Genomic DNA, 13922 nt, shown 5'->3' on the forward strand with positions numbered 1-13922 from the left:
ACCTCATGAGAAGAGAAGACTCCCTGGAAAAGACCCTGATGTTGGGAAAGATGGAGGGTGCAAGGAGAAGGGGACGGCAGAGGACGAGATGGTTGGACACTGTTCTCGAAGCTACGAACATGAGTTTGACCAAACTGCGGGAGGCAGTGGAAGACAGGAGTGCCTGGCGTGCTCTGGTCCAGGGGGTCACGAAGAGTCGGACACGACTAAACGACTAAACAACAACAGTTCAGACTGCGCAAGAAAGGAAATGGCAGGGCCAAGAGAGGAGAGTCAGACAGACAAAGAGAGGAGTTTGCCTGAAATCCGATGCCAGCTCTAAGAGGCTGAGGTCCCTGAAGGAAGGTGAGGACAGGTGACCTCACCTAGACCCGAAGTCACCCCCCACCAAAGCAGGCTCAAAGCTTCTCAAAGCTTTTCAAAATCATTTTCTCAGCAGCTAAGCATCAGAAACATTCCGCTCTGCTGTAACAAAAGGTAGAGAACAGTCCATTGTTTCTCAAGCCTTTCTCATGCCTTCTAGCCTTGCTAAAGAACCACATTGCAACTTACTTTCTGTCCAGGAACCATGCTAGAACAAGAGATTGAAACATATTTGAACACTCTGAAACCCCTTTCCTGGGAAGGGTGCCAAGAGTCCACAATAGTCCCAAGACAGCTTTCTGTTCATGCTCAGAGGAACTCCTGAGGGAGGAGAAAGGGGGAGGGAATGGGAAAGGGGTATATATGCTTGGGCACATGATTGTGAAGTCGTGCATGCTTTTTGTGACTTATCACACTTGCTCCTTCTACCAGTTCATGGATGGTAGAAATAAAAGCCTTTTCTCCGAAACTATTCCTTGAGTGTCTGCTGACTCCCACTTCCCTTTCCCAGGCGCAATATTTTTCCCACCCAAGGGCAAAGCCTCATAAGGCTACATTTCTTTGCCCTTCCCGATAAAATATTTGAGGGGGCTGGGCCCCCCCCCCAAGGTTGATGGGCATTGCCATTCAAACTGTTACCGGAAAAATCCGAGGGCTCCCTTGGACAAAAACAAAGACACCAACCAGGATAACCTGGAGCAAAACAGCAGCCTGTAGGCTTGGCCTTTATTGAACTGTTGCAACAGGGTGTTCCCCTCACTTGCAAGAGATAAAAACTTTTGAAATTCCCATCCTCTAGGTCAAGCCCACCCCCAGAAACATCATGCATACATTACAGAAAGGAGGGGTTGAGGGAGGAGTTGTGGTGGTAACTTGAGTGTCCTGTCACCTGGCTGGTTCCTCCTTTCCCCCTGCCCATGAGTCACTTCCAGGAGACAAAGGGGAGTTGGCAGTTTCCTGCCCCCAGAGGGAAGATCTGATCATTGTCCTTTGTTTCAGTCCATGCTGAATCCACTCCCATATGCAAATTCTTTGTGATCTTGATGGTCTTCTGTCTAGGACCATCAGGGTTGGCATAGCAACTGGGCAGGGCTCCTGTGGATGTGCTGGGATGGTGAAGGGTTTATGGCTGACCAGAACCAAGCCACCCCCCTTTGATAGTCCTTGTCATATGGAGTAAAATAAAAATGGAACAGTGCAAATCCGATGTATGGTTGATTTTTCTATGAATTTATAACAGAAGTGTGGCATATGTAGTGTGTGAGTGTGAGTGTGTGAAGTTTGTACAAATTGAATGATTGGGGTGGGGGGTTCCTGCTACAAAACGGTATGGGTGAGGCCCGTCCTGTGATCACTTATGTGGGGGTGGGGCTTACCTGCCCCCCAATATTTTATTCAAGTTGGCACTCCTGCTCCTGAGGTCCACACTCTTAGCAGCCTAAGGAAGAGCCCCCATTGTACCCATGGCTTTGTTTTGACCCTCTCTCCAAAGTCTCTGTCTGCTTTCAGGGCTCAAAAAGGCCCTAAAAGCAGACAGGGCCTGCGGGAGGCAGCGGAAGACAGGAGGGCCTGGCGTGCTCTGGTCCAGGGGGTCACGAAGAGGCGGATATGACTAAACAACAACAATAAGTTTGTTGTTATTGTTTATCTGTTTATTGTTCCTTTTTTTCCCCCTTTCCCCCCCTTTTTTCGTTCATTCATGTATTTTTCTTTTTTTCTGTTCTTGTGTATCATTTTGCTTTGTGGTTTTTGTTATTATTGTGGACAATCTAATATTTTTATTTTTTTTTTAAAGAAAAAACTCTGAAATGAAGAATTTTCATTTTGGAAAAAGAGCGACTCGCTGAGAGTTTTTCTCCTCCGTGGCAGAATCCGAGACCAGAGAGAAGAGTCGGTGAAAGAAGACTGGAAGAAATTTAAAGACTATTTACAGAAATATTGTAAAATTAAGGAATTTTAGAAGGATGTTGGATAGAAACTAAGAGGTTTTTAGCTGTAATACTTTAAGAGATATGAAAAAAGGTTTGCAACTGGGTGATTTTAATGGTAAGGATTTGCTGAACTAACAAATTGAACTGGAATACAAAAAAGGGAGGTATGAGGAGGTCCGGGGAAATAAGTATAGGGAAGATAGGTTATGGAAAATTAATGTCTTTTTAACTGTTTATTTGGTATGTTTCTTTTTATTTTTTTTATTTTTTTACTTTTTTTGGTTATATATTTTTTTAAAAAAAACTTTATTCTTTTTCTTTTTGTATTCTGTATTTTTTGTATTTTTTGAAACGTTAATAAATATTATTAAAAAAAAAAAGAGTTTTTCTGCTCCGCCCGCGGAAACCCCCCCCGAACCCCCCCCCCCGGGGTGGATTTTATTCGCAAGGACCCCGCGCATCTTCCGCGGCTGGGATCTCCATCTCCCGCAGCGCCCCCTGCAGGCGGCCCGCCCGCCCTGCGCGGCCCGCCCGTCTGCGGCAGGGGGAGGGGCCCGCCGCGCCCTCGCCCAATCGCTCGTCGGGAGAGGCGGGGCTTCGCTGCGCTGCCTGTCTCTCGCTTTCGGCCCGCCTCCTTCCGGCTCGCCCCAAGATGGCCGCCCGGCCGCGCGTGCGCAGTGAGGACGAGTACCGCCCTCTCGTCGCTTCCGCTGCCTGAGAGGCGAAGAAGGCGAGCGAGGGAGCGAGGCGGCGGCCGCTCCGTCTGTCCGTCCTCCGGCAGGTATGTCCCTTTTGCCTCCGCCTGGAATGCCGGAGAGGAGGGCGTGGAACGAGGAGGTCGGCGGGGGCGGCGCGTCTGTCTCCCTCCCAGCAGACGAGGGAGCCTCTGGGCGCGTGCAGAGAGCCGCCTCCCCCCCCCGGCAGGAAAACACTCTGCGCATGCTCAGGGGCGCCCTCGGCCGGCTTTGCCTAAAAGAGCTGCGGTACCTCGAGGTGGGGGGGGGTGTTCTGTGTGTGCGCATATATATATACATATGTATGTATGTATTTTTTGTGTGTGTGTATATATATATATATATATTGTGTGTGTGTGTGTGTGTCTCTGTGTGTGTGTATATATATGTATGTGTGTGTGTGTCTGTGTGTGTGTATGTGTGTGTGTATATATATATATGTATATGTGTGTGTGTCTGTGTGCGCATATATATATATCTGTATTTTGTGTGTGTGTATATATGTGTGTGTGTGTGTGTGCGCGCGCATATATATATATATATGTATTTTGTGTGTGTGTGTGTGTGTATATATATATATATGTATGTGTGTATGTCTCTGTGTGTGTGTGTGTGTATGTGTGTGTCTGTGTGTGTGCGCATATATATATATATATGTGTGTGTCTTTTGTGTGTGTATATATGTGTGTGTGTGTCTGTCTGTCTGTTTATGTATATACAGTGGTACCTCGGGTTAAGTACTTAATTCGTTCTGGAGGTCCGTTCTTAACCTGAAACTGTTCTTAACCTGAAGCACCACTTTAGCTAATGGGGCCTCCCGCTGCCGCCACGCCGCCAGAGCACGATTTCTGTTCTTATCCTGAAGCAAAGTTCTTAACCTGAAACACTATTTCTGGGTTAGCGGAGTTTGTAACCTGAAGCGTATGTAACCTGAAGCGTATGTAACCCGAGGTACCACTATATATGTGTGTGTGTGTGCATGCAGTCTTTTGTGTATAGATAGATGTGTACCTCTTTGTATACTTGTACTGCATCGTTGTCTCCCTCTCCTCCCTGCGTGCATGCACACAACCACCCCGCGAGGTAGGACAGGGACGAGGCAGGCCACATGTGAGTGTCTTCCAAGGCCACAACTGAGTAGGAGGATCTGGGCCCTGGTCTCCCCCCCCCCCAGGTGCTAGTCCAGCGCCCTCAGCACTCAGCTTTGGGGGTGGCCCCTGAGCACTCAACCCCCCATCCATCCCCTATGAACCACATGCTCATCTCAGCCATCCTGGCAGCACAGTATTGGGGAGTCCCCGAGACCTCTGGAAGCGACAGAGTTGAAGGAGGCTGCCCTTTCGGATCCCCAGCCTTAAGCATGTCTGCATCTGCCTCCATCCTTTTTGAGGTCTCCCTCCCTCCTCTTTCATTGTAATCTGCTGAGAGGCAGAGGCCTGACTCGTGACCCCCTGAAATGCATAAACCGCCTGTGGTTGGGTAACATGGCATTCGGTCCAGAGTTGGCATTTGGGGCAAATCTTTTTTCTGACACCAGCTCAAAAGTTGCGGGGCTCTGCTTTTTGACTCCACGGTCCGCGGCAGCAACGCTTCATCCGAAGATCTCGGGACGGTTCACAGCATAAAAATACAAGATAAAAACAAAAAATACATTTAACAAGTACAGTGGTACCTCGGGTTAAGAACTTAATTCATTCTGGAGGTCCGTTCTTAACTTGAAACTGTTCTTAACCTGAAGCACCACTTTAGTTAATGGGGCCTCCCACTGCTGCTGCACAATTTCTGTTCTCATCCTGAAGCAAAGTTCTTAACCCAAGGTACTATTTCTGGGTTAGCAGAGTCTGTAACCTGAAGCATCTATAACCTGAAGCGTCTGTAACCCGGGGTACTACTGTACAAAGAAAGAAACAACCAATGACCCCCTCTTGGCTTTCTATTTAGAGTTTAGCTCCCCTCACTTTCCTCCCCTTTTTGGTCACTGTTAGGAGATGGAAGGGTGGAGTGCATGAAACCCTGATCAGTGAAGCAATTGCTTTGCTACATATTCATAGTATTTTATTTTCTTAGCATTAATTGAGTCCCTGGATTTATTTGTGACTGTTGTGTCTTTCCCTTGCCCCCGTCCAGCCAGCTCAACCCAGGTGCCTGCAGTGGGGATCATGGAGAACTATCAGAAGTCCAAGACTGTGGAGAAGCCGTCGCCTCTTCCCTTCACCAACTTGCCCTCCGATATAATTGAAATGAAAGTGAAGGACGGCAGCAAAATCCGGAACCTGATGGGCTACGCCATTGGCAAGATGGAGTCGGAGGCCGTGCGGCAGGTCCTCTTCAGTGGCGCTGGCAAGGCCATCAGCAAGACCATCACCTGCGTGGAGATCATGAAGAGAAGGCTCCAAAACCTCCACCAGATCACCAAAGTGTTCTTTAGGCAAACGGAGGAGATCTGGGAGCCCATCGTGCCAGAGGCCGGCCTTGATTCTTTGACTGTGAAGCGGAATATTCCTGCCATTTGTGTCTTGCTGAGCAAAGATCCGCTGGACGCTCAAGAGCCAGGCTACCAGGCTCCTGGGTCTTTTGACGCCTTCTGGTTAGAAACGCTGAAAGCATCAGAGTCCCAGGGCCAGGCCAAGAGGAAGCAGGGGGGAGGCAGAGGCGCCGCTCACGCTCGGAAGCTTCCCCGCTCTGGTAGACGGGAGGACTCTTACAAAAAGCCCTGAGCAAGCCCAGCTTCAGAACGGCAGCAACTGCTCCCCGAGACAAGGAAAGCCGGCTGGTTATCAGAATAAAGTGGGAGGCGTTAGAAACACTGGCTGCATCTGGAGGAAAGGAAAGGAGAGTCTGTCTGAATTTAGAAGTCAGCTGGCGTTGGGCAGACTGAGACGGGGTCTTGTGTTGTGGCTTTCCCCCTCATTTGAACAGGGGACAAACAGGAAATGCGTCACTGGGTTGTGCCCGGCATGTTCACAATTTGGGTGCTTGAAATGGCAATGTGCAGAATCTTTCTTCGTGGGAAGGATAATGAAAACAGGGAGGAAGTCCCATTACCTGTCTCTTCTCCTGATGCTGCAAGGGCCTAGCCCTTCGCCATCTAACCCTCTTCCGTTCATATGAACAAGATCAGCAGATTACTGCAACCCCGGGATATATTTTCACATTGTCATCGGAAAACATTGCTGGTTTCCTTGTGGCCTGAGGGCCTCCATGCTTTTAGATTTTCTTGCTTTTGCATTAAGGTCCTGGGCATTCAAAGGAAGGGATACAGCACAAAGGTGAGAGGCGAGTGCCTCGTGTGTGATTGTGCCAAGGGACTTCCTGATGTACCTGTACATGAAAACGCAGCATCTCATCAGGTGTTTGTAACTTAAGAGCTAGGAGTTGGACGCCATGTAATTTTGTTCAGCGAGTTTTATTTTTGTCTCCAAAGCAGTCTTGCCAGTAAAAGATACCAGGCCATTAAAAGGTTCACTGCTCATCCACATACCTGACATTGCTCTGTCATCTCTGAACACATCAACCCCCAACTCCCATTCCATCTAAGTTGCTGCACTGCTTCCTCTCTCTTGTGGTCTTAATACACCTTGCTCAGTTCTTCTCTGGACCTGTCAGGGGCTCGTACTCCAAGGAACTCCCTTGGGGTGAGGGGTGGAGATTGAGGACTTGGTTCTTCTGTCCTCCTCGCTTCAAAAAGTGCTAGAAAGGGCTGACAATTAAGCCAGTAAAGGTAATAATTCAAATTTATTGTTATCTCCGAACTTGACAGCTGATTATTCATTCAGGAGGGCTGTCCAAAGACTAAATTGAGATTACCAGCCCTTAGTTAGTTGAGGACTCTTGATTTACCTTTGCCAGGAGAAAATCCCATGTTTTCTTTAATAAGGCAAGGTAAAAGGAATTAAGAATTGAACGTTGCCTGTGGGTGAGCAAGAAGTATTGGTCCCAAACACCCTGTGATCTTGCTCCTTGGAGAACAAGTGGTGTTTGCATGATAGCGACTTTGGGAGTCCTTGAAGTTATCAGCCTTGTGATGTTGCAGCCGCTGCCTGAACTGAGTTGCCCCTGATAATATCTGGGTGCTGTTCCTCTTTTGCAGGGCCCATCATTGCTTTCACCCTCGCTTCATTCTGTCCTCTGCCTCTTTGAAACACTTTCTTCCAGACTGTGACTGTGTCTGAATGTTGCCGTCTGCCTGTCAGGTCTGTTTCCTAAACTCATCTTTCCCTTTGAAGTGGCTTTCCTTAATCTTTTATGCTGTTTGCTGCGTGTAATTTGAGGTGGGATGTGTCTGCCAGTTCCCTTAAAATATTCACAAAGCCCCCTTCAAGCCCAAGGAAACCTTGCCTTTGATACTGAAGGCTGGCACTGCCACGTTGCATTGTATATGGGCCAATTATATGGGCTGAGTGGTCAGCCTGGATTCCCTCTAGAAACCAAAGCAGAGGAAGGCAGAATGTTGCTCATGGTCCCCTAGTCAGTTTCTGCTGGAATGAAGAGATGATGGATCCCTTCAGCTTGCATGAGCTGCTGGGATCAAGGGTTATTAATCCTCTGTGTCTGCCTGGAATGTGCTTTGTTCCTGATGCTTGCTTTTCCACCTAGAAGTCCCTATCCACGTTAGGAGGGGCAAAGCAACTGAGTTCCATTTTCTAAGGCAGCCTCTGAACTCTCCTTCTGGGTCATTCTGGCTGCTGCTAGACAGTTGATTGCCTGCTGACAGCAATCCAGCCTGGAGAAGGAGTCTGTGCCTCTGACGTTCTACCTAGACGTCATTACTGTGCCATTAAAGACTTCCTCTTGGCTGCTCAGGAGCAGTAGGGGCAGCAGATCTGAAGCAGGCACTGAGACCCAAGACAAGGTCTTCCCCAAATAAGGTGCATCACCCCAGAAGCTCCTGAGGACCCAGCAACCAAGCCAGCTCTCAAATGCCTCAATGACAACTGTTTCTCATTGGCATGAGAGAAACCGCCATTTTGTCATAATGGCCGAGAGATTAAGCCACGCATCAGGCACTCCCGGGCTTGAAAATCACCTCTGCTGTGGACTTCATAATTGGGCCCAAGGTCAGAGTTATTATCCCCACTCCCAGTACAGTGGTACCTCGGGTTAAGTATTTAATTCGTTCCGGAGGTCTGTTCTTAACCTGAAACTGTTCTTAACCTGAAGCACCGCTTTAGCTAATGGGGCCTCCCGCTGCTGCCACGCTGCCGGAGCAAGATTTCTGTTCTCATCCTGAAGCAAAGTTCTTAACCCAAGGTACTATTTCTGGGTTAGCGGAGTCTGTAACCTGAAGCGTATGTAACCCGAGGTACCACTGTAGTCCAGAGAGGGGGAGCTGAGAGAGCCTTGCATATCGTAAATGGTTTAAAACCAGGCTTCCTCAACCTCGGCCCGCTAGATGTTTTGAGACTACAATTCCCAGCATGCCTGACCACTGGTCCTGCTAGCTAGGGGTCATGGGAGTTGAAGGCCAAAAACATCTGGAGGGCCGAGGTTGAGGAAGCCTGGTTAAAACACTAAATGCAGCTCTTTGAACATTACTGGTTATTGGAGTGTAGCATGTTCTGGATGGGTTTAGCCCTCAGTCGCTTTCCTTCAAGCCACCACAGCATGGAACGCACAAACAGTGAGCTTTAAAAGATGCTTAAGCACTGGGGCAGTGGATGGGTTCACTTAGAATAACTTTAAAAGAGCCATAGCTGTAGGAAGATTTGCCAGGAAAATGGAGATTTACCTGAAGCTCTTTGCTGTGCTGAAATGTCCCACCAGGGGGTGCCTGGCATTCTCCATGCAAAAAATGGCTGTAAGCCTTGATTAATTTCTGCTCCAGTTCCCTTGCAAACTGACACGGCTGATCTATGGGTTTAATAAAGCAGTCTTTTGACAGCATCTTAAGTAAGCCTCATCCTTTGGCCTGGGGCAGAGGAAGATAATCTGTGGACAGTATTTTCCTACAGAGTCAAAGGTGCTGCCAGAAATCAGCATGAGTCCCAGGTTAGAACAGGTTAGAGATGTCAGCTGGGCTGTGGAATAAGGGAGGAGGTATCTGCTATCGGACAAGCAGCCCCTAAAGTGTACCAGTTTAGGAAGCAGTTTGGGGGGCAGGGGAGTAGCGTTGAGACTGGCAGGGCCCAGAGGAAGTGGGCAATGGGCACCTGGTGGTTCAGGTGGCAGAGCTTGGCTGTGTCCGGTGGTTTAGGAGGGGCAAGGTGGAGATTGGTATATTCAAAACAAAACAAATAGCTCTCAGGCCAAGCTGGAAATGGCCTGTCTCCCTTCTGGACGTGGTTCTCCCCCCTGGAGACTCCACAAAGGAGGCTAAAATGCTGAACCTTCAAATGAGTCCGGAGAGTGGACCACTCTGTTTTCATCCACAGCACTAATGGCTAGGTTTGGCTCTAGCTGAAAAGTGTGGAGATGGGTGAAATAATTTTAATTAACCTGTGGCGACCCACTTCTTTATCCAGGAGGCAGAGATGGTCCCCAAGCTGGATCTCTTTACAAGAGGATTAGTCAAATTCAAGGAGAAGAGGGCTAGGACCCTCATACCTACGGGACCGCCTCTCCTGGTATGCCCCACGGAGGACCTTAAGGTCCATCAATAGCAACACCCTAGAGGTCCCGGGCCCTAAGGAAGTCAGATTAGCCTCAGCCAGAGGAAGGGTCTTTTCAACACTGGCCCCGGCCTGGTGGAACACTCTGTCTCATGAGACCAGGGCCCTGCAGGATCTAATTTCTTTCTGCAGGGCCTGTAAGACAGAGTTGCTGCGCCTGGCCTTTGGCTTGGAATCAATTTGATCCCCTTCCCCTCTTTCCTTTTTCCTTTCTCCTTCTGTGATGGAACTCCTATATGGGGACTTCCCTGGCTTTTTGCTGGCCAATGTAGGACCAGTCTGGATAGTTAGCTTTGGTGAAGACTTGATGTTTTTATCCCCCCAAAAGTTTTTGATTTGAGTTTCCACCGAAAGGAAGCTGCATTTTAATGTTTTAATGTTGTATTTTAATCTTGTTTTTTAAGTTGTATTTCAATTGCTTTATATTGGGTGTTAGCTGCCCTGAGCCAGTCTTGGCTGGGGAGGGCTGGGTATAAATAAAAAAAATTATTATTATTATTATCATCATCATCGATGGCTATACTCTGCCTCCTCAGTCAGAGGCAACAATACTTCTGAATCCCTATTGCTGTAAAACTCAAGCGGAAAGAGGGCTCTTGTGTTCAAATCCTGCTTGCGAGTTTCCCATTGGGGCATCTGGTTGGCCCCTGTGAGAACAGGATGCTGGACTGAATGGGCCATTGGCCTGATCCCGCGGGCTCTTCTTATGAAAGGCCCAGGTAGGAGAGGAATGGAGGACCTGTGCCCCCAACTATTTCTGGACTCTGAGGTCAGAGGCCATAAGTTTCCTACCTCTAAAGTAGTCTCTTTAACGCAGGTTGCCGAAGAGGGAGAGGTGGGAGAGATTGTGCACGGGGTGCGGTTTGCCCACAAGGATCCAGAAAGCTTTGCAAACGTGGTGGGCTCAGAAATGCTGACCAAAAGTTAGAAAAGATCAGGATTAGGCTTTGGAACAGAGGTCGTCAGCTTGGTGCCCTTTGAGGATGTGGAATTAACAACGCCCACCAGCTGCAGCTACAAGGGCCAGTGGACAAAGATTATGGGAGTGTTCAAGAACATCTGGTAGCAGCTCCTCTTCCAGACGATGCCAGCAGATTTCAGGCGTTTGCAAAAAAATTGCAGCAGCTATATATATATATATATATATATATATATATATATATATATATGCATACCGTAAGATTGTCATATTCTTGATTGCTTTTCTTCCTTCAAATGCTGAGGCATCTCCCCAAAGGAAACCAGATTACTTCTCTTTAATCTCCTGTGTACAAGTCTGCCCTGTAATCCTTTTATAGGAAGGAATTAATCCATTATTCATTTGTTTGTTTTGTCTGATTGGGATTTGTAAATCTGCTTTGCAATGCACATCAAGTTCCTAAAGTGGAGAGCAGCATTCAGAACTGAACTCGTATATCTCCTGTTTTCCCTAAGCAATCATGGGCCTGATATAAACCCAAGCAGATTCCATTGCATGTTGGCGGTTAAAAGTCTGATTAATGGGATGGCTCAGCAGCCGCTCTTGGAGCTAACCTCTCTCAAGAAGGAACAGGTTCCACAAACTCAACAGAACATGCCCTATTAACTTTCAAGGACGGTCCAAAAAGGAAAGCCCTGGAGCAGCAACTGGTTTCTGGTTTTTGGTTATCTGGAAGGTGCAGTGGGGAGTCCCTTGAGGACACGCTGGAATAATAAATTTTATTTATACCCCGCCCTCCCCAGCCAAGACGGGCTCAGGGCAGCTAACACCAGGTATAAAGACAACTGATTAAAAGACAACTTAAAAACAAGATTAAAATACAACATTAAAATGCAGCCTCATTTCAGTAGAAACTCAAATCAAAAACTTCTTGGGGATGAAAACGTCAAGTCTTCACCAAAGCTAACTATCCAGACTGGTCCTACATGGGCCAGAAAAAAGCCAGGGAAGTCCCCAAATAGGAGTTCCATCACATAAGGAGAGAGGAAAGAGGGGAAGGCGATCAAGTTGATTCCAAGCCAAAGGCCAGGCGGAACAACTCTGTCTTACAGGCCCTGCGGAAAGAAATCAGATCCTGCAGGGCCCTGGTCTCATGAGACAGAGCGTTCCACCAAGTTGGGGCCACTGTTGAAAAGGCCCTGGCTCTGCTTGAGGCTAATCTGACTTCCTTAGGGCCCAGGATCTCTAGGGTGTTGCTATTTATGGACCTTAAGATGGACGTGGAAACCTTTAACAGTAAGGACTAGATGCTCGAGATTGCACAGAACAGATTTGTTCCTTTTCTTTATTTAAAAGCATTTATATTCTGCGTAATACTTTAAAAACCTCTTGATCGGCAAGATAAAATGGTCTCCAGGCTATTTCCCACCCTTTCTCACTTTACAGAGGAAGCAGCAGAACACAAGAGGTTAATAGTGAGCTGGAACCCACAACAGCACCCCACAACTTGGTGCCCCTGCTGTTGCAGGCAAAGCAACACCAGGCAAAGTCAGGCTTGCTTCGCAGTGTCTTGTTACATTGGGGCCCCGTTCTCTGAGCTCTCCAGGGCTGATTTGCACCTCTCCACCTTCAGTTCCCGTGCCGGGGTCTCTTGCACTGCTCTCGTAAAAAGAGGGATGGAACATAGAATCCAGATGGCAGGCAGAGCGTGCATCTGTCAGAGTCACTAATAGAAAGCAACAGAGCCCGGTGAAATCGCATTAGCTGCTTTCTGCTTGCTGCATCTTATTAAACAGCCTGGGAGGAGAGAACCAGGACCATTATTCTGGAGTGTGTGTGTGTGTGTGTGTGTGTGTGTGTGTGAGTGATAGAGAGAAATTCTCAAATGTTAACTCAAATGTGCTCCCAGTACATTTTCGAGCACAATTCAAAGTGTTGGTGCTGACCTTTAAAGCCCTAAACGGCCTTGGTCCAGTAGACCTGAAGGAGCGTCTCCACCTCCATCGTTCTGCCCAGACACTGAGGTCCAGCGCCGAGAATCTTCTGGCGGTTCCCTCCCTGTGAGAAGCCAAGTTACAGGGAACCAGGCAGAGGGCCTTCTCGGTAGTGGCGCCCGCCCTGTGGAACGCCCTCCCACCAGATGTCAAAGCGATAAACAACTACTAGACTTTTAGAAGACATCTGAAGGCAGCTCTGTTTAGGGAAGCTTTTAATGTTTAACAGACCACTGTATTTTAATACTTTGTTGGAAGCTGCCCGGGGTGGCTGGGGAGAACCAGCCAGATGGGCGGGTTTTAAATAATAAATTATTATTATTATTATTATTATTATTATTATTATTATTATTATCATCATCATCATTATTAGAGCCTGTAAATCGAAGATTCCTCTATCCATTTCATATTGGTATGCAAACATCAGCCTTTGCCTCTGCAGCTGCTGGTTGTGGCACCATCCTTTTTGTGTTTTGCTCTTCTTCACATTCCTCCGAGCCCTGACCCTCCTTCACACAGTACATATTTAAACTGCAGAACTCCCTGCCACAGGAGGCAGCGACGGCCACCAACCTGGATGGCTTTAAAAAACGACCAGACCAATTCATGGAGGAGAGGGCAGTCGATGGCTGAGAGTTTGAGACAGCAATGTTTCTCAATACCAATCACTGGAAACGGCAGGAGGGGAGAGAGAAGGCTTTTGTGCTCGGATCCGGCTTGCATCCGGTCAGCCACTGTGAGAACAGGATGCTGGAGTGGATGGGCCATGGGCCTGATCCTGCAGGGATCTTAACGTTCTTACACTATCAGCTAAGCTGCAAGGAAACACAGTTGTCTAAGGCTTTGCTGGATGTGCATTCACCAGTGCACACAGTAAATGAAGATGCATGCAATTGCCACACATGGTAATTTACTGGCTTGCCGGCTTTTCCTAGTGTAAAAATTCCAGGATGTATTTTCCAACAGTCTTACAATATTGTTCAGGTTGGCACACACTCCTGTTGTGCAGGGATTTCATTTTTCAGATGTCAATTCTAGGATATTCTAGATGTCAGTTCTTTGGATTTCCAGCTACAGGTTACATACACTTCAGGTTACAGACTCCACTAACCCAGAAATAGTACCTCGGGTTAAGAACTTTGCTTCAGGATGAGAACAGAAATCGCGAGGTGGTGATGTGGCAGCAGCAGGAGGCCCCATTAGCTAAAGTGGTGCTTCAGGTTAAGAACAGTTTCAGGTTAAGAACGGACCTCCGGAACGAATTAAGTACATAACCAGAGGTACCACTGTATAGAATATTGGCGGTGGCTGCATTCTGTCGCTATACCTCAGTACATGTAGTTACGAGAGTCTCAGGCTTAGAGTGGGACAAT

At 47.8% G+C, this 13922-nt stretch overlaps 1 protein-coding gene and 1 long non-coding RNA gene across 2 annotated transcripts in view; both read left to right on the forward strand.

Moving 5' to 3' along the window:
* The window catches only part of LOC308458829, a 334934-nt gene that overhangs the window by 240681 nt on the left and 80331 nt on the right, over nucleotides 1-13922 (forward strand). The window lies entirely within an intron of this gene.
* RPP25L (ribonuclease P/MRP subunit p25 like) lies at nucleotides 2947-6506 on the forward strand. Its single transcript, XM_080973720.1, has 2 exons — nucleotides 2947-3075; nucleotides 5160-6506. Exon 2 carries the CDS (start codon nucleotides 5188-5190, stop codon nucleotides 5743-5745), a length of 558 nt encoding a protein of 185 aa, XP_080829846.1. The 5' UTR covers nucleotides 2947-3075; nucleotides 5160-5187; the 3' UTR covers nucleotides 5746-6506.

The sequence above is a fragment of the Podarcis pityusensis genome (assembly GCF_964106645.2).
Source record: "Podarcis pityusensis genome assembly, chromosome: 11".
In the NCBI taxonomy this organism is placed as follows: Eukaryota; Metazoa; Chordata; class Lepidosauria; order Squamata; family Lacertidae; genus Podarcis; species Podarcis pityusensis.

Bases quoted from the DNA above. Each gene is read 5' to 3' on its own strand.
- RPP25L (XM_080973720.1), top strand. From the start codon at position 5,188: ATGGAGAACTATCAGAAGTCCAAGACTGTGGAGAAGCCGTCGCCTCTT.